The 17,926-nt window shown below is 51.6% G+C and overlaps 4 protein-coding genes across 4 annotated transcripts in view; 1 reads left to right on the top strand and 3 right to left on the bottom strand.

The window, feature by feature from the left end:
- Positions 1 to 33: 33 nt before the first annotated feature.
- Lrrc73 (leucine rich repeat containing 73) lies at positions 34 to 4,075 on the bottom strand. Its single transcript, XM_041655974.1, has 6 exons — positions 3,404 to 4,075; positions 2,672 to 2,832; positions 2,244 to 2,366; positions 1,837 to 1,937; positions 952 to 1,174; positions 34 to 821 (listed from the first exon to the last, which is right to left on the bottom strand). Exons 1-6 carry the CDS (start codon positions 3,673 to 3,675, stop codon positions 751 to 753), a joined length of 951 nt encoding a protein of 316 aa, XP_041511908.1. The 5' UTR covers positions 3,676 to 4,075; the 3' UTR covers positions 34 to 750.
- Positions 4,076 to 6,143: 2,068 nt separating this feature from the next.
- On the bottom strand, positions 6,144 to 10,325 carry Yipf3 (Yip1 domain family member 3). The gene is made up of 9 exons (XM_041655335.1): positions 10,094 to 10,325; positions 9,337 to 9,534; positions 9,097 to 9,203; positions 7,714 to 7,759; positions 7,521 to 7,613; positions 7,249 to 7,380; positions 6,962 to 7,075; positions 6,722 to 6,845; positions 6,144 to 6,621 (listed from the first exon to the last, which is right to left on the bottom strand). The coding sequence occupies exons 1-9, from the start codon at positions 10,172 to 10,174 to the stop codon at positions 6,473 to 6,475; spliced, it is 1,044 nt and encodes a 347-aa protein (XP_041511269.1). The 5' UTR covers positions 10,175 to 10,325; the 3' UTR covers positions 6,144 to 6,472.
- Positions 10,326 to 10,338: 13 nt separating this feature from the next.
- Positions 10,339 to 15,016, top strand: Polr1c (RNA polymerase I and III subunit C). Its single transcript, XM_041655336.1, has 9 exons — positions 10,339 to 10,542; positions 10,653 to 10,724; positions 12,865 to 12,972; positions 13,238 to 13,370; positions 13,835 to 13,954; positions 14,033 to 14,185; positions 14,271 to 14,420; positions 14,531 to 14,647; positions 14,748 to 15,016. The coding sequence occupies exons 1-9, from the start codon at positions 10,474 to 10,476 to the stop codon at positions 14,864 to 14,866; spliced, it is 1,041 nt and encodes a 346-aa protein (XP_041511270.1). The 5' UTR covers positions 10,339 to 10,473; the 3' UTR covers positions 14,867 to 15,016.
- The window catches only part of Xpo5 (exportin 5), a 39,325-nt gene continuing 36,338 nt past the window's right edge, over positions 14,940 to 17,926 (bottom strand). Inside the window, exons 30-32 of the mRNA XM_041655334.1 lie at positions 17,276 to 17,413; positions 16,931 to 17,095; positions 14,940 to 16,713 (exon numbers count right to left, since the gene is read on the bottom strand). Of these exons, the coding sequence (XP_041511268.1) occupies positions 16,576 to 16,713; positions 16,931 to 17,095; positions 17,276 to 17,413 (441 nt within the window). The 3' untranslated portion in view covers positions 14,940 to 16,575. The remainder of the gene's footprint in view (positions 16,714 to 16,930; positions 17,096 to 17,275; positions 17,414 to 17,926) is intronic.

Here is a 17,926-nt window from a genome sequence, read left to right as displayed (position 1 = left end):
CTGCCCTCTGCCTCCAGTGCTAAAATTAAAGGTGTGACCTACCATGCCTAGCTAACATTTTTTGAGTGTTTGTGTGTGCGCACGCATGTGCACAGATGTGCATGCAGGTGGCCACAGAGGCCAGAGGTTTGGTACTCTGGAACTGGGGTCATGTGTTAACTGCTGAACACCTGTCCAACACTTGAGTATTTCTAATCCAACTTCTCCTAGTCTTTTCCAGAGACTCCCCTTTAGCCTGTTCTACCTGGCTTCCCTTGGCCAAGGCATGAGGAAGAGGTGTCAGATAACAGTGGGGCTAATATTAAGCTTCCCTGTAGAAGGAGGATAAAGTTCAGCTCAGCTTCTTGCTCCAGTTATCTTCAGGCGTCTGAACTCCCAGGACCCCTAGGTCCTAGACCTAGGCTGACCTCTTAAGAGTCTGAGCTGTAGAGTGATATCCCCCTAACACTGATTAGTGGTACTGCCAGTCCCTCCCACTGGTCATCCCCCAGTGACTACAGCTACAAGCCAGGTTGTGCAGTTTATAAAATCTGTTCCGAGCCAGCGGGTTGCAGCCAGAGCTGCCAACAAGTTCAAAGTTCAGTACCCTGGGTTCAAGTCCCATCCCCACCCATCCCCCAAGGCTGTTGCCCAGTGACAGCTTCCAGAGCCTCCCACCACTGCCAGGAGCTGCCAGAGCCCACTGCCATGTGGAAGAAGGTAGTGGGGACACATACAAATGCAATGATGTGCAGAAGCCCACGTGGAGAGTCACATCTCGGTCTCTGCTAACAGACTGTCCCCTAGTCCTGATGTCATTAGCACCATCTGAGAGCTGGGATCTGTGAAAGGGCAAAGGATGTTCCTTAGTGTGTGTCACAAACAGATGAAAGCCATGGCCTGGTTTCCCAGCACCACTCCCTTGTTTCAAATCTTCCAGACCTAGCTCTCATTCATTCTCCAGGTTCTTACCGCTGGGGCACATCCAGGAGCTGCCACCCCTCTGGTGGGGAGCAGGCTCCCGGCCTCTCCCCCACTCCTGGGTGTCGACAGCCCCTCCTGCTCCCTCTTCCTCTTCCTCCCCCTCAGAGAGAAGGTCACAGATCTGCTGCTGCAGCTCTGGGCTAATGCTGTTCTCAGCCAACACCAGGCTCCGCAATGCAGTCGGGTAATTTTCTACCATGTCCAGTAGGGTCTGGGGAAGGGAGAAAAGAGCACAGGAAAGAATGAGCAGGAGAGGTGTGGCTCTGTGGTTAAGAGCAATGGCTGCTCTCCCAGCACCCACACGGCTGTTTGCCATCTAACTCCAGATACAAACTATGTGACATCACCTTCTGACCTCCATGGGCACCACAGACATATAGGCAAAACATTCATTCACAGAAAATAAATATTAAATTATAAAATTAAAACAATGGGGCTGGAGAGATGGCTCAGAGGTTAAGAGCATTGCCTGCTCTTCCAAAGGTCCTGAGTTCAATTCCCAGCAACCACATGGTGGCTCACAACCATCTGTAATGGGGTCTGGTGCCCTCTTCTGGCCTGCAGACATACACACAGACATAATATTGTATACATAATAAATAAATAAATATTTTAAAAAAATAATTAAATTAAAACAATGAAGCTGGGTGGTGATGGTGCACACTTGGGAGGCAGAGGCAGGTGGATCTCAGTGAGTTCGAGGCCAGCCTGGTCTACAAAGCAAGTTCCAGGACAGCCAGGATGGTACACAGAGAAACCCTGTCTTGAAAAAAACAAAACAAAACAACACAATTTAGGCAGCCCTTGGGTCTGTCCCCGGCACGGATTATCTCAGTCTTTCACCTAGTTGTCTCCAAAACATTGCCCTCTCACCTGAGCTGACTGGTTGGTGAGCCCTGTGCCCTCCAAGTCTAGGACTTCTAGGGTACGGCTTGAGGCCACAGCTACAGCCAGCATCCCTGCCACATGGTCACCTAGGGAGACAGCACAAATTCTCAGCTACCTGAGATAACAGAGGTCTGTTAATCCTTAGTCCTGGTCAGGACCACCATGCTTGGCCGGGAGACGCAGGTGAGTGGCCAGGAAGGGAGTGAGATGCATCAGATCCACGGGTTCTGATGGAGGCTTTAACCTACCTGTTGGTCATCTGGCTCCTTTACAAGACCCCTGGGAGTTCTCATTCATCTTTCCTTCATTGCATGGGGGTTACTATGTAGCAACTGGTGGTCTCTGGATGGGGAAGGAGCAGTGAAAATGGAAGGGAATGATCTTAAGCTCACCCAGGGGGTTGTAGTCCAGGTTGAGGACGCGGACTTGGGAGCTGTGGGCCACAGCAATGGCGAGGCGGCTCCAGCCCTTAGGGGTGATGCCAGGGTTGGCACTCAGTGTTAGCTCCTTCAAACCTAGGCAGCAGCATCAGTGAGAATCCAGGATGGGTGGAATCAGGCCCTTCTCCAGTCCCTTCTCTACCATGCGTCTATGGGATTAGCCTAATGGCTGGGAGACACCTTGCCCCCAACCATAGTAGTCTGGAGCAATTAGGGACCTACTCACGCCTCCCCTGCTTGGATCACCATTGTTTCCACTTGGCTCAGTCCCTGAACTTCTCCCTTCCTAAGAAGGGTAAGAAGGCATTCCTAGCTCTCAGCACTGGGCCACACCCCCTTCTTCCGCATTCAGCCCATGCACTCAGAAAGGCCCTGCTCACCAGACTTGGCCCCGTCTGGAGGGAGGAGGCCGCAGATGAGGTTGATGGCTTCATCACCCAGCATGCAGTCTCCCAGGTCAAGAGCCACCAGGGCAGGATGGAGAGCCAGGGCAGGGTTCAGCAAGGCCAGTCCCGCATCCGTCAGTGGGCTCCCGTGCAGGCTGAAGGTTGAGATGAGATTACATTGGAATCATGAGCTTTATCTGAGAAAGCTGCCCTTACCCCGAGACAAGAATGGGAGGAAGAACGGAAATTCTAGATTTGAAGGCGTACGATGGAAAGGGAGTGTGGTTTCTTTCTGTTGTAGGAATTGGTAATGAGAACATTGCACGGGGAACGGTGTGGGTAGTGGACTGGGGAGCTGGCATATATGCTCACGGTGTCTCTGAGATCTTTCAGTGGGAAGGGCTGGGATGTAGTCTCCGTGGGAGGAGACCCTTCCTCAGAAATGAGGGGTTCACAATGAAGTAACTGGGGTTGGGATGGGGAGGAACGACATTCCCTACCAGGAAGAGCTAGGCATTCCAGCTCTCCTGCGGGGCCGAATGTGGAGCAAAGTCTAGAAATGATCCATGTTTCTGGAAGGGTGTGGTGGACCCAGAAGAAAGATGTGTGCATTAGAGGTTGCGAAGGCGGGACGGTGGAAAAACAGGTACTGGAAGGTAATGTGGAGATGCAGGAGGTGGTAGGGGGTGCAGTAGCCGGGACCCCCTTGCGAGGGGACACACTCACAAGAGGGACTGGATGGAGCGGTTGGTCCGTAGCGCTTCCGCCAGCTGCTTGATGCGGCTGGGGCTGGACACGACGCCCAGGTTAAGGTTGAGCTGCGCCAGGGATGTGGCTCCAGCTAGGGCCCGGCAGATGCGTCCGAAGTCGCGGTCACACAGGCGACAACCGCGCAACGAGAGCAGGCGCACCGCGTTGTCGCGCAGGCCGCGGCAGATGTCCCGCACCTCAGCGCCTGACAGCGGCTCCCCGGAAATCTGGATGGAGCTGGGCAGCATGGTCCCCACGACTGGGCCTGGGGGCTGGCACCGGTGTCCCGGCCTGGGCAGAAGTTGGCCCGACTGCGGTCTGGGGCGGGGCGGGGCAGGGACTGAGGTCTTGATCTCGGTTGGGGTCACAGCCGGAGCGGAGGCGTCCGTGGCTGTGGCGGGGACGAAGCGAGCCCGGGCCGCGGCGGGAGCGAAAGCAGGCGCGGGCCCGGGATGCGGAGACGCGGAGGAGCGGCGCGGGGGAGGGGGCGGCCCCGGGACAGAGCCGCAGCCGCCCCGCGCTGGTCCTTTCCCTCGCGGCTTTGGAGGCCGCGCCCGCTCTGCGGGCCCCGGGCCCGGCAGCACGGCTCTGGGGAACAGCCGGGGCGGGATGCAGCTCAGCTTAGGCTGCTGCAACCGAGCAGGCGGCGAGTTCCTATAGCAACGGTTGCGTCACTGGCTCTTGCCCCGCCCCTCCCGGTATGAACCACGCGGCCGGCGCACGATGCTTGTCTTAGGGCAAAGAACTAGGATCCGAGGGCCTGACAACTTGAAGAGTAGAGGGATTCAGGGTGGAGGCAAGTCACGTTGAGACAGCCTTTGGTGCCATTTCGACTTCTTTTACTTATTCTCCAGTGCTTTTCCATTCTTAAAGTCTAAATCCAGAGATTCTGCGCCCTCTCCAATACCCTGAACAATCAGTCCCTAGGCCCTTTAATCCGTGCCCCGCCCTGCCCCCATAACCCAGTGACGTGAGGCGTAGCATGCGTGGGGATTCCGGTCCACGGGGACTTCCCGGTCAATACGGCTGCGCAGGACAGAATCCCTAGGGTAGGGCAGGTAAACCAGCCTTGAAGACGTTTTAATATCCAGGAGAATGGGACTGCCAAAGGGTGTCACATCAACCCAAAGCTGAGGGGATCGGTGTGGGGGTGGGGATGTGTAAAGTGACTGGAGCAAAGCGAAATCGAATTTTATTCCTATGATTGCAGTGGGGGCTTCATTTGTGCAACAGGGCAGTATAATAGGAAGAAGTGTCATTTTTTCCTTTTAAAAAAGTGAGCTAAAAATTGGACTGTGGTGGCACACACCTATAATCCCAGCACTTGGGAGACAGGCAGGCAGATCTTAGTGATTTCAAACCCAGCCTGGTCTACAGAGTGAGTTCCAGGATAGACAGAGCTAAGCTACATAAAGAGACTTTGTCTGGAACTCTCCCTAGCCCCCCCCCCCACAAAAAAAAACCCAAACAAACCCAAAACCAAAAAAAGAAAAAGAAAACCCAGTAAAGCCAAAAGCCCTCCTCCCTCCGTTAACTATTTGAATTTATGTAAATATTTTTAAATTATTATTTTTTTATTTTGTGCACACTACAGGTATATAGATGCTTGCAGAAGCCAAAAGGGAGCTAGAGTTACAGGAAAATCTGAGCCAGCCACCTTGGAAGCTGGAACTGAACTGCTGAATTCAGGTCCTCTGCAAGAGCAGTGCACTCGTTCCCGAGCCATCTCTCCAAAGCCCCAGGTTTTTTTTTTTTTTAAATATTTATTTATTTTGTATACAATATTCTGTGTGTATGACTGCAGGCCAGAAGAGGGCACCAGATCTCATTCCAGATGGTTGTGAGCCACCATGTGGTTGCTGGGAATTGAACTCAGGACCTTTGGAAGAGCAGGCAATGCTCTTAACTTCTGAGCCATCTCTCCAAGCCCCAGGTTTTATTTGTAATTGTGTACGCATGTGTCTGTGCAGTGAGTGCAGGTGACCTTGGAGATCGCTGGAGCTCCTGGGGCTGGAGGGGAGTTACAAGCAGTTGTGAGCTACCCCCCATGGGTGCTGGGAATGGAACTCAAGTTCTCCCAAAAAGCAGCATCTGGTTTTACCCAGCACTCTGAATTTATTTTTATTGAAACAGGTCTGGCCCTAACTGGCCTGGAACTCACTTTGTAGACAAGGCTGGCCTTGACGTCACAGAGAACCACCAGCCTCTGCCTCCTGAGTGCTGGGATTAAAAGGAATACACCATCACACTCAGCCTGAATTTACTTCTTCAATGGAGGCTAAAGGGTGGTGGTACTCAAAAATAACACCTGGAGGGAAAACAGAAATCTAAGCCTCAGTAGAACCATCTTTGGCTTCAAATATCAGCTGCATGTGGACATTATCTGACAGTGCCCAGGTGCAGAGGTCCTTGCAATGATGTCAGTGGAAACTTATTCATTTGTCATTGCTGCATCGGCTTCTCCAAAGTACAGCCAGCCTGGACTTAAGCCTGGTGTACATATATGTGAGGATTGTGGCTCTCATGCTTGGTCCTGCCTGCTGTTCTGTGGGTCAAGTATCTCTAGCCCTCAGGGCAGTTTCTATAATCAGCTGCCGCCTGTCCTTTCTTCACCCTGCCCAAGTGAGGGTACAGAAGACATACGACATCAGCACTGCTGACAGAACGGAAATGTGTATCTGAGGTAGGGTGACAGGAGAATGGCTGGAACAGGAGCTGTAGTTCCAGACTTCAATCAATATTTTAATTACCAAGTCTATATTTAGCAAGACAGGAGGGAAAGGGAGAGAAAAGAGGGGTAGGTGGTGAGGGCCTCAGAAGAGCTGACCCATATTCTGCACTTGGCTGCAGAGGCTTGCAGTCCTGGCCAGGAGTTTCTGGCCTCGTGCCTTTGAGAAGCCAAGCCCCATGCCAAGGAGGTGTTTAGGAGCGACAGCTCAGTGTCTGCTGCAGACCTCATCAAAGAGATACACGTCCTCAGTACTGTCCTTCAATCTTCCTCTCTCCAGAGCTGGGGTCAGGGCTGGCCAAGGCTTTCAGGTAGGGTCAGTGTGACTGCAGGGTCACTGCTATTGCCTTGGCGGTGGCATTAACCACAGTAACAGGAAGCCTGACAGCAGGGAGCACCGCAGGGATGTCTCTTGGGACCCTCTGCATGGGTGGGATATTGGGGCCCTCCAGGGTGTCCAGGATCCCTAAAGGAGGAAGGATGCAGGACGAGTGAGAACTGGCTAGGCAGGCCCCCGGGTCTGCTCATCCAGCCCACTCCCGACTACAGACCCTCCTGCCACTTACCCTCTACCACCTTGTGGTAGGCAAAATGCAGATAGAGCAGAAAGAGCATGTGCAGCGCTGCCAGTGTGCCACAGAGGAGCAGCCGCTGGGTGGGGCCTACAGTCCGTGACACCAACACTGCCACCTAGGGCCACAGGTACACAGTTCAGAAGGCCTGTTTTAAAGGACGGATGGAGAAGATAGCCAGGGCAGAACCTGTAGAGTCCTTTGTGGGTGAACAGCAAAACCCGCTCAGCTTACCATGCGCAGGGTGGAGAGCCCACCCACCAGCAGCCAGAAGAGGTAGAAGAGGGAATGAAGGTGAATGTTATAGGTGATGAACAGGACAATACAGTGCCCGAACAGGCCATAGCCCTGTGGGGAGAGAAATGAGAGCACCATCACTTGGGCTGGAGTAGCCTTTGGCTCCATGGAGGGCTCTCTGGCCTGCTCCTCCCATCCCAAGTCCACAGATGCCTGGAGAGCAGCGGACCAGAACCTTACTGACCTCAGGCTCTCCTTGCCCACTCCCAGGACCGGCTCCTTACCAGCAGTGCAAGCATCTGGAGCATTGTGATCTGGGCATTGCACAGGTAGGCAAGGAAATAAATGAAGGACGAGACACCCAGCCAGTATCCGAAGCAGGTGCCAATGGCTGTGCCCATCAGGGTGCCCTCCCGCTGTGGGGTGAAGGGTGAAGGCTTTGCTTAGGGCTGAGACACTGTGATCTCGCCCAGGTCGTCACTCAGGTGTCACACCATCATATCCTCAGCGTCTTCAACTACGTCAGCCCCACCCCCAAGGTCTGTGTCCTGCTTACGATAATGGTGTCAGAAGTCTTCATCCCATGGAGGAGGATGGCAACCAATGTGAAGACCAGCATGAGGGGTCCGTAGAGCTCACCTGCGACTTTCTGTCAGCACACAACACATTCAGACTGGAGGCTGGGCCTACTGGCCCACACTCTACCCTGAAGCCTCCCCGGCTCTGCACACATGCCATTCCCTAGTCACCTGGGGGAAGCTGACCATCTTGATAGGGATCATGGACTCCAGGAGCCTAGGAGAGGGGAGAGGAGAGCAGATGCAGCAATATGCTGAGATTGTGGAGGGCAGGGTCTGTATCTTACTCAAGTCTCTATCACCAGGGGACAGGGAGGGGCCAGAGGACATACTGAACGAGGGGGAGGGGAAAAAGACAGGGAATGAAAGGAATCACTTTGTGCGAGGTCAACTCTCTGAGGTGAGTGGAGTAGCAGCTACCTGGAAAACTTGGAGAGAGCCAAGGATTTACTACATGGCCTATAGAAGACAGGCGAAAGCAAGTGGAGGGTACCCAAAATGTGGAAGCCCCGAGAGCAGTGCAACCATTTATATTTTTCCAGGCAGTGGGCGTTTCTCTTGAAAAATGTACTTAAAGTGGTATGGACATGCACACAGAATAAAAAAAGAGGTCACTTCTCTCTTTGTCTACGACTACTATACCTTCGCTTATTCTTGTGTTTTAGCAAGGTTTCTTGGATTATTCTTTTTAGTTAAGACATTACTTCTTCTGGGAAGCTTCCCTTTCGGGCTCAAGTGTCCTTTCTGTGTGTCCCACAGTCGTACTAGAGCACTGTGTTGTGACTGCACTCAACGGCAAGGCTCCCACCTATCCTCACCAATGAATCCGGTATCACAGAATAAAACCTCAGTGTACAGGGCCCTGGGTTCTGTACCAGCACTGGTTCAAGGCTCAGAAAGAACCAAGCCAGGACTGAATCCAGTTCTTGAGAAGTCAGCGAATGACTATGCTCAAGGCGGCAGAGCTTGCTTCAGAGGTGTAGCTGGTCTCTGGGGAGACCAGCCCAGGAATAAGAATGTATTGCTGTCTGAAGAGCTGCCTGGTGGAAGAAAGTAGAGTTGTCTAGGAGTCTGGGGGGAATGAGAACAGAGCGAACACTGTTAGAGCGAGGTGTGGAGGGACGGTGGCTAACATGCTGGATAGAGGACACAGCCGATGGACTTTCGCCATGCTGTAATCGGCAGCAGGTTTGGTGACTAGGGTGATGGGGTTACAGTAGGGGAGCCCGCCAGAGTTTAGGGTCAGTATCTGACTGTAGTCTGGGTGATGGAGTTACAGTAGGGGAGCCCGCCAGAATTTGGGCTCAGTATGACTGAAGGCTGGGTGATGGGGTTACAGAAGGGGAGCCCACCTGAGCTTAGGGTCAGTATCTGGCTGTAGTCTGGGTGATGGGGTTACAGTAGGGGAGCCCGCCGGAATTTGGGCTCAGTATGACTGAAGGCTGGGTGATGAGGTTACAGAAGGGGAGCCCACCAGAGCTTAGGATCAGTATCTGGCTGTAGTCTGGGTGAGGACTAGACGTGAGAGCAGACTGGTCTGAGAAGGCTCCTCACCTGCTTCGGACCTGGGCAGGCTCCACATCAAAGTATGGTCTCAGGATGTCGATGTTGGCATACAGACTGAAGGCTCTGGAAGCTTGTCTCTTCCCTGCCTGCCACATCTGAAGGGAGACGGTATTATTACACTCTCGGCTCTGGGCTGTCATCCTGTCTCTGCTGGATTTCTGTGTAATTCTAACTGAAAAACCTACATCAACATGGGACGTACACGGGTCCACTTTCCCATCTGCTTACCTGGTCAGCCACCTGCCGGCTCAGCTGTCCCTTAAAGCCTTTCATGCCAAGGAACTCTCCCTCCTCCTCTTCTGCAGCAGCAGCATCAGCGTCCACTTCTTCCTCACGCAGGCGCTGATGTAACTCACCCATATCCTCGAAGCTGGAGCCTGAGGTATCATCCATGTTCTCCATATCAATCACAGCCGAGCCCCCACCCTGTGAAGACAATGGCTCCTAGAGTGAGGGGCCCATCTGTTCTCTGCTCATCTCATGGGCTGAGGCTGTGCCCCTCCACTGATGAAGATACAGAATTGCTACCCACTAGGCCACACTCCTTCCTTTCACTGCTGGCACACTTGGTCGCCACACTTTCGTGGTCCAGAAAATCTACTACTCGTCTCGGATTCACGTTGTTTTCCTACTTTCTCGAAGCTCCAGAGAGCGGCACAAGAGCCCATCTGCCTTCCTCAAACAAGCACACAGTCCATCTTTAAGGCGTGCCAGTGAATCCTATCCTCTTAGCCCTACACTGTGCCTGACCCGGACAGACTTCCCACCCCGTCCCGCACAGTTCCGGGCAGGCAGAGACCCGAGGCCCGCCGGAGCCTCAGCCTGGCCCTTTCACGTCAGCACAAGCTCTACAGACTTTCGCGTGGCCGACTCAGAGAGGTCAGAAGGTGGCCGACTTCCACGCCGCGCGCGAGAACAGCAGCCACACTCGGGACGGCCGTCAGCCGGGGGCGGGGGGCCTGCTGGCAGCCGGAACTCTCAATACCTGGATGTTTTCTTCGAAGCCTCCCCATTCCGGGCCAGCTCCATTTCGGACGCCGCTGGCCGGCGTCGCCGTAGTCGCCATGTCCCTCGAGGCTTTCCGTCGCTGAAGCTCGTGCTCGTGGGAACAGTGTGAGACCTGAGCCCAGGTGAAAGAAACGTCCAGAGAGAGAGAGGGGAGAGGTAGCACCAGCAGGAATGCAAAAAGGAGAAACCCGGATGTTTGGCCCCAATTGACGTCCAGAAGTGAAGGACGTGGACAGAGGCGGGGCATGCTATCGCGACGTTTGAGAGCTCAGGAGGCGGAGCGTTGCCGCGGAGACAGCCACGGGCTGCGTACGCGTGCGCGGATTTGGAGGCTTCTCTGGCGGTGCATGGTGGAAAATGGCGGCGGCTCAGGCTGTGGAGGAGATGCGGACTCGCGTGGTTCTGGGAGAGTTTGGGGTTCGCAATGTAAGCTCTGTCTGAGCTGAGGAGAAAGAGGCGGGACAGGGAGGAGGACGCCCTGTTTGGGGCCCGGCTTCGCTGCTGTGTCGTGAACGGATCTCCTCTGTTTGCTCTAGGTCCATACCACTGACTTCCCGGGTAACTATTCGGGTTATGATGATGCTTGGGACCAGGACCGCTTCGAGAAGGTGGGTGGAGCTGGAGGTGTCCCGACGGCTTGAGGGGCCAGACCTCACAAGTTTTGGGGTTGGGAGTCGCTGCTTTCATAAAACGTAAATTGAGCCATGTGCTAGGAGCTCCGTGGACGTCAGGACAGCTCCTGTTCCTGGAACAAGTTGTTCGCTCTCGGTTGGGTAACGGGCCACGTAAAGAAATGATAATAAACTATCGGTGACGGTGGCTGGGGCGGAGGAATCACATAGATACACCTAATCCAGCCCATTGGAGGGACGTAGTTAAAGGTCAGTGAAGAAAGAGACATCTGAATTAAGCTTTGTGTGTGTGTGTGTGTGTTTTCGAGACAGGGTTTCTCTGTGATTTTGGAGCCTGTTCTGGAACTAGCTCTTGTAGACCAGGCTGGCCTCCAACTCACAGAGATCCACCTGCCTCTGTCTCCCGAGTACTGGGATTAAAGGTGTGCGCCACCACCGCCCGGCTGAATTAAGCTTTTTAACTTTGAATAAAGGTTGAGCAATGGCCAGGCAGTGGTGGCGCATGCCTTTAATCCCAACACTCGGGAGGCAGAGGCAGGCGGATCTCTGTGAATTGGAGGCCAGCCTGGTCTATAGAGTGAGTTCAGGACAGGCTCCAAAGATGTAGAGAAACCCTGTCTCAAAAAACCGAAAGAAAAAAAAAGGTGAGCAACGAAGACTCAGTATGCACGGTGTGGTAAGGTTTGCTCTGAGCCTGTTCCAGCAGTTCGTTACTGTCAGAGGTCAGCACGTCGGCATGAGTGGTAGACAAGATTGGGGTGTATCTTAAGCTCTGCAAGATAATAGAGAGCGTTTTGTTTTTTTTGAGGCAGGGTTTCTCGACATATCCTTGTCTGGCCTGGAACTTGCCTCTGCTTTCCAGGTGCTGACATTAAAGGCGTGCAATACCGGCTTAATGAGAGTTTTTCAGTAGACCGATCAAATTTTGTGACCTTAATAGCTGGGAGGAAATGAATTCTGACAGATCTGCTAGATCTGTGTGGCAGCTGAGATCGAGGGCATGGATATGCCACTGATAGTGGAAGTGAGAACTAACAAGTCTTTGTATCATTGCTTTGGTGAGGGCTGTGTGAGTGAAAATGGACCTTGTGATTTGGAACGTAAGAAAATGTTTTGGGTTTATTTGTTTGCCTGCATGTGTGTTTGTTTATGATTCATGTGTGTGGCTGGTGACCCGGGAGGTTGGAGGAGGGAGTTAGGTTCCTGGAACTGGAGTAATGGATGGTGGTGAGCCACTATGTCGGTGCTGGAAACAAAACCCCGCTCTTTAAGTGCTCTTAACTGCTGAGCCATCTCTCCAGCCCCACTGGAGAACTATATCTCAAGAGCGATGTGTATAGATCAAGAGGATGATGTTTGAAGTGACGTTAAAGGTGAGACCTAGTTTCGGGAGTTGCCAAGCAGTTGCTTAAGCCAGAAATGTGGTTGAAGTCACCCAGGAGGTTAGAATCTAGGGGAAAGTAATATTTACAGGGTGAGTGGAAGAGAGACTTTAGGAAGACTGTCAGATAAGAGAACCAAACTGGTGTTCAGAAACCAATGGACTAAGGTTAAAAAAAAGAGGGATTAAAAAATAAACAGAAATGCAGCAGTAACTGGTCTAAGTAGTGTGGGAAGTTCTGCTCTTTAGTGCAGCGCTTCTGTGGGTTGTGTGGAGCCATATTGCTTGGCATCTTCAAAAACTGAGAAGCCAGACATGGTGGTGTACACCTTTAATCTGAGCACACAGAAGAGCCAGCATGATGGTGCACACCTTTAGTCCTAGCACAAAGAAGAGCCAGAGGTGGTGGTGCACACCTTTAGTCCTAGCACATAGAAGACAATGGCAAGTATTTCTGTGAATTTGAGGGCAGCCAGGGCTATGTAGGGCAACCCTGTGTTTAAAAAAAAAAACAACACACACAGACACTCACAGAAAAAGACAAACCAGGCAGGCTTCTTAGGAAACTCAAGAACTCTCCAACTCAGGGCTTGAGACAAAGGTCTAGTCATCACCTGGGCAGAGGAAGCCTTCAGGTGAGAGAGGGTGCAAATCCATTGAGGGTGGGAATAATCAGAGGGAGATGAATTACACGAGAGAACAGGTGTCCCATCAGGTTTTTCTCCATCCCTCTAGAATTTCCGTGTGGACGTAGTACATATGGATGAAAATACATTGGAATTCGACATGGTGGGAATTGATGCTGCCATTGCTAATGCTTTCCGGAGAATTCTGTTAGCTGAGGTAGGAGAAGCATGGTGAGAGGGCTGGAGTGGGGAGTTCTGTCATCACCTCATTTGTAGAAGTGTTCCCCAAAGCCATCCCTTCCAGGTGGGTGGGGTGTAGCACACCTATAAGATGAGCAAGTCTGAGGCCAACCTGGACTAGTGAAACCCTGTCTCAAAAATCTGAAGAACAAAATAAAGGACCATCTCTTAATTTCCTGTGGAGGCAGATAGGTGGACATCACTTGGGTTTTGCAGCTGCATGATTCTGCTTCCTTGAACAGGTGCCCACAATGGCTGTGGAAAAGGTTTTGGTGTATAATAACACATCCATTGTCCAGGATGAGATCCTTGCTCACCGCCTGGGGCTCATCCCCATTCTTGCTGATCCTCGTCTTTTTGAATATCGGAACCAAGGTGAGGATGACAAGATGAGATTCCCAGTTAAGTGGAGCTCTTGGGTTCAGATACCAGGTTTATTACTGTACCGTAGTCGAGGTAGTCCACATTGAGAATGCTTGCCCTTATTATGTCAATATATACATATACATACATAAAACATAAACACGCAAGCTTTCAGCATAGTGCCAGCACTCAGAGATGTACTTTAATTATTTAAAAAACTTTGTGTGCGGGTGCACATGGGTGTGAAGGTCAGAGGACAACTTTGTAGTAGGTTTTAACTTGAGTTTCAGGGATTGAATTCAAGTCTCCCAAGTTGGCTTGACACCTTTACTGTGTGAGAAGTTACTAGTTAGAGCTAGCACCAGACATGGTGTTGTACATCTTTATGCCCAGCACTGAGCTCAAGGCCAGCCTGCTATGCATAATGATTTCTAGGACAGCCAGGGCTAGTGAAACTCTGCTCCTTACTTATACAGGTGAGGAAGAAGGAACAGAGATAGACACACTGCAGTTTCGACTGCAGGTCAGGTGTACCAGGAATCCCAGTGCTGCTAAGGATTCCTCTGACCCCAATGAACTCTACGTGAACCACAAAGGTGAGCAAAGGTAAGGAAGAGGGGGGCTGGTGGGTGCTAATTTTAGGATCCGGGATTTTCTGACCTATTTCTCTCCAGTATATACCAGGCATATGACGTGGGTCCCCTTGGGAAACCAGGCTGATGTCTTCCCGGAGGGCACAATTCGCCCCGTGCATGACGACATCCTCATTGCTCAGCTTAGGCCTGGTCAGGAGATTGACCTGGTCATGCACTGCGTCAAGGGCATTGGTGAGAACCTGTCAGTCTGCCACTGGGTGGGGCAAGTCTGTTTGCAGTGGCTCCTGGCATAGGAGAGTAACAGAATTTCTCACAGGCAAAGATCATGCCAAGTTCTCACCAGTGGCAACAGCCAGCTATAGGCTCCTGCCAGACATTACTCTGCTTGAACCTGTGGAAGGGGAGGCGGCTGAGGAACTGAGCCGGTGCTTCTCACCAGGCGTGATTGAGGTGCAGGAGGTGCAAGGTATGATGTGTGGTGTGCTGTTGGGATCAAGACCTTTGTGTATTTTATTCGAAGATGGCAGAAAATAAAAGCTCTTAGACTTGACTAAGGTGTAACATTGTTTTCCTTAGGTAAAAAGTTGGCCAGAGTTGCCAATGCTCGGTTGGATACCTTCAGCAGAGAAATCTTCCGGAATGAGAAGCTGAAGAAGGCTGTGCGGCTTGCCCGTGTTCGGGACCATTATATCTGTAAGTGGGGGTGGTATTGGTGCTCTTTGGATAGGATTTAGAACTAGCTTGTAGTAAAAGCTAAATCCTGCCAGGGCTGAAGTGTCTCTTTGGTCCCTAGTTTCAGTCGAGTCAACTGGAGTTTTGCCACCAGATGTGTTGGTGAGTGAAGCCATCAAAATACTGATGGGGAAGTGCCAGCGGTTCTTGGACGAGCTGGATACGGTTCAGATGGACTGATGCTTCGTAGCATTTCTGGGATGGCCGTGCCAAGTGTGACTAGATGTCCGATTCCAGTCTTATTTCCAGTCAATACATTTTATTAAATGTGCCACAGACTAGAACTTATGCCTTTGTAAGGCCTTTGATGTAAATAAATTGATATCCTAGCAAAAATGTTTTTGGACTTTGTCTAAAAATATGGGGCCTTGTTATAGATAAGGTTGGCGTTAACTAAGGACCAAGCAAAGGTTTCCAGGTCCTTGTCCTAAAGATGTTTGAGAAAGGCTGAATTACCATCGCTATGTAGATGCGGGGGAGAGAAGCTGTAGCTAGTGCTTGGTGTCACCTGTCTCCTGGGCTGCCTTTAGCTCCAGCCGTATTGCCACTGACAGCTCCACAGAAGATAGCCATTTCCCTAAGAGGGCCAGCTGCCAGGTTTTGGTGGTCAGGGATAGAAATTTGCCTAATAGCTTGGCTAGCCCATCAACAGGTTAAGTCCCCCTAACCAGATTCTCACTGGTTTAAAAAAGGAAGATAGGGCCCTTCTGTATGAAACGGAGATTTTTACTGACATGCACGTACTTTAGAGTTAGCATTTCTACAAAAGGTTCTATAAACAATAGAAAATTTCTAACATGAAGTCATAGGATGTTAAAAATATTACAACATAATAAATACAACTACATCCTCCACAGCCCTAACCAGATAGGAGAAGGCAGCTATCAAGTTTGGAGGGAAACACTGAAATCACCTTGACAACCTGTAGACCCCAAGCACCAGGCAAAGAGGGATGGCCACAGCAGGGACAGTGACCTGGCACTAGTTCCCATTGCCCAGCCTTCACTCCAACGGCCTGTGTGCCTGTCAGCACACAGACACACACAGAGATCTGCCTTTCCTAACCGGCAGGGCCAGATCTCACACCCAGCTTGCTTTGCTGCATGGCCCTCCCAGAGACGAAGCGACCCTTGAGAAGAGTCATCAGAAACTTTCAAAGGCACCTGGACTCAGTCCCAGGGCAGTGGCTTTGCTAGCTTGCCAGGTCTGGATGCCAGTGGTGTCATGTGATGCTCAGTAGGCCCTGAGGCTGGGGAAACCCCTGAGGGTCACTCATAGAAGGGTGCATGTGCATTTTAAGGAACACGGTGTTCCTTAAACTCTTGTCCTGCTCTTGTCCCTGGATAATGTGCTCAGTACATAGCAAAAGCCTGTCCCATGGATCCCACCAAGTGACCAGATTCTTGCTTAAGAAAAGGATGAGAACTGGCTAAGGATGGTTCAGCTCGTAGCACCTAGGCCAAACGCCCCTAGGAGTAGAGAAGGACCCCTGCCCGCCTAGCAGCAAGGGGCTCAATTGGGTCCCTTGTAGTCCAAGCCATGCTGGCTGAGCCCTTGCAAGTTTGGTCAGTGGTGTTGGACACGGCACCCTCTCCTGTCTATGCTGGTGCAGCTGCTGTGGGGAAAGGCCATTGTACTCTAGCTTTTCTTGGAAAAGCCAAAATTGCAAGTTGAATGCCAATTCCCTAGGACTCTCTATGGAATGATGTAAGCCCTAACTCGCTTTTCTCAATACTTCAGTAGAGGGTGTGGGCTCCACACAGGGCCCACTCTTGTCCAGGCTGACACGGTGGAAAGTGAGGCGACAGTACAAGATGGGCCTAGAGATTAGCTACAAAGGGGAGAAGAGATGACAACAAAGGCCGAAGAAGGATGCCCAAAAGCATGATTCAGGGTTCAAAGAGAGTGGCCAGTCCGCCCCCCTCATTGTCCAACACTTCTGTCTCTAGCATTGGTTTTGGTTTTTTGAAAAGCATAGGAAGGTTCTTAATGTGAACTTCTTTCCGAAACTGTTCTCCCAAGGGTTTCTGTAGAGAATAAAAGAGAAACAGCTCACAGTGGGTCTGGGGTGTGGGTCAGAGGACCCCCCACCTCCAGTCTTAGACACACACACACACACACACACACACACGTGCGCGCGCGCAGAACAGTCAGTGACTAGTTGGTTTCAAATTCACTCACAACAGTGTAAGACAGTACACAACTGTGTGGGGCTGGGAGCCATAACAGGGATGTATGACTTACTCCAATGCAGCCAGCAATGAGACGTTTGAAGTGGTCCTTCCGGCGTTTATCAGCCGTTTTTTGAAGAGAGGGGTTTAAAAGCTTGCAGTCAAATTGGTCCAGGGACTCCTTGTGTATTTCAGGGATCTGCTCCATCACTGCTCTTATCTCTAGATACCTGGGGCGCTGGGTAAGTGGGGGATAAACTCAATGGATGTAGGCCTGGCCTGTCAGCTTCCCCACTGCACACCACACCCACCTCTCGGGCAGCACAAGCAGTATGGTAGATGCTCGAGGTCCTGGGAGGTAGGGTAAGTGAAGCGGCTAGACTGCCAGCCATCCTGCCCTGATGCCCTCTCCACTTACCAGTGTCTCGTATATCTGGAAGGCCAAGTGGACCAGGGAAGCCATGCACCCATCGTGCTGCCCATGCATCTGTAACCCTTTCAGCACACTGGTGAAAAGCCATGTGACAGCATCTGCGAGCAGGGTCCCAGACATCACCTGGGAAGACAGCTGTGCTCAGGAGCCACGGGAGCCTCAAGGGCCCACCTCCCAGTTCTTCCAACTGACTTACTCTACAAGCCTGACTTAAATTTTCTGAGGCAAGGAGAAGGGGTGGTAATGAACGAGCCTCTATCTTGTTCTGAATACTCAATCTCTTGATATTTTGAAGGCAGTGGAGCCTTTAGAAGTTGGGGGCCTGACTGGCAGAAGTAGGTCACAAGGCTATGATTGCCCCTGGTCAAAACCTGTGCTCTCAGCTTCCTGTCTAAGATGTGGGTAGCTATCACTGCGGCTCTTGGCACAGTGAACTTAGCCACGCTTTACCCACCATAGATTGAAATCTCCCTGAAATGGAGTAAAAATAAACCCTCCTTCCAGTCTATATTAGGTGAACTTGGTCACAGCAATACAAAAGTAACTGGTAGGATCTAGGTCTGTAGCCTCAGCTACTCCGAAGGATGAGACAGGCCGGCAAGATGTCAAAGCCTCCCTGGGGTTCAAGGCTAGCTT

Source organism: Microtus oregoni, unplaced genomic scaffold (genome assembly GCF_018167655.1).
Source record: "Microtus oregoni isolate MIOR12 unplaced genomic scaffold, Mior012 000007F_ref0000211, whole genome shotgun sequence".
Taxonomy (NCBI): domain Eukaryota; kingdom Metazoa; phylum Chordata; class Mammalia; order Rodentia; family Cricetidae; genus Microtus; species Microtus oregoni.
Note: the sequence above shows the minus strand (reverse complement) of the source record. Positions and strands in the feature narration are given on the sequence as shown.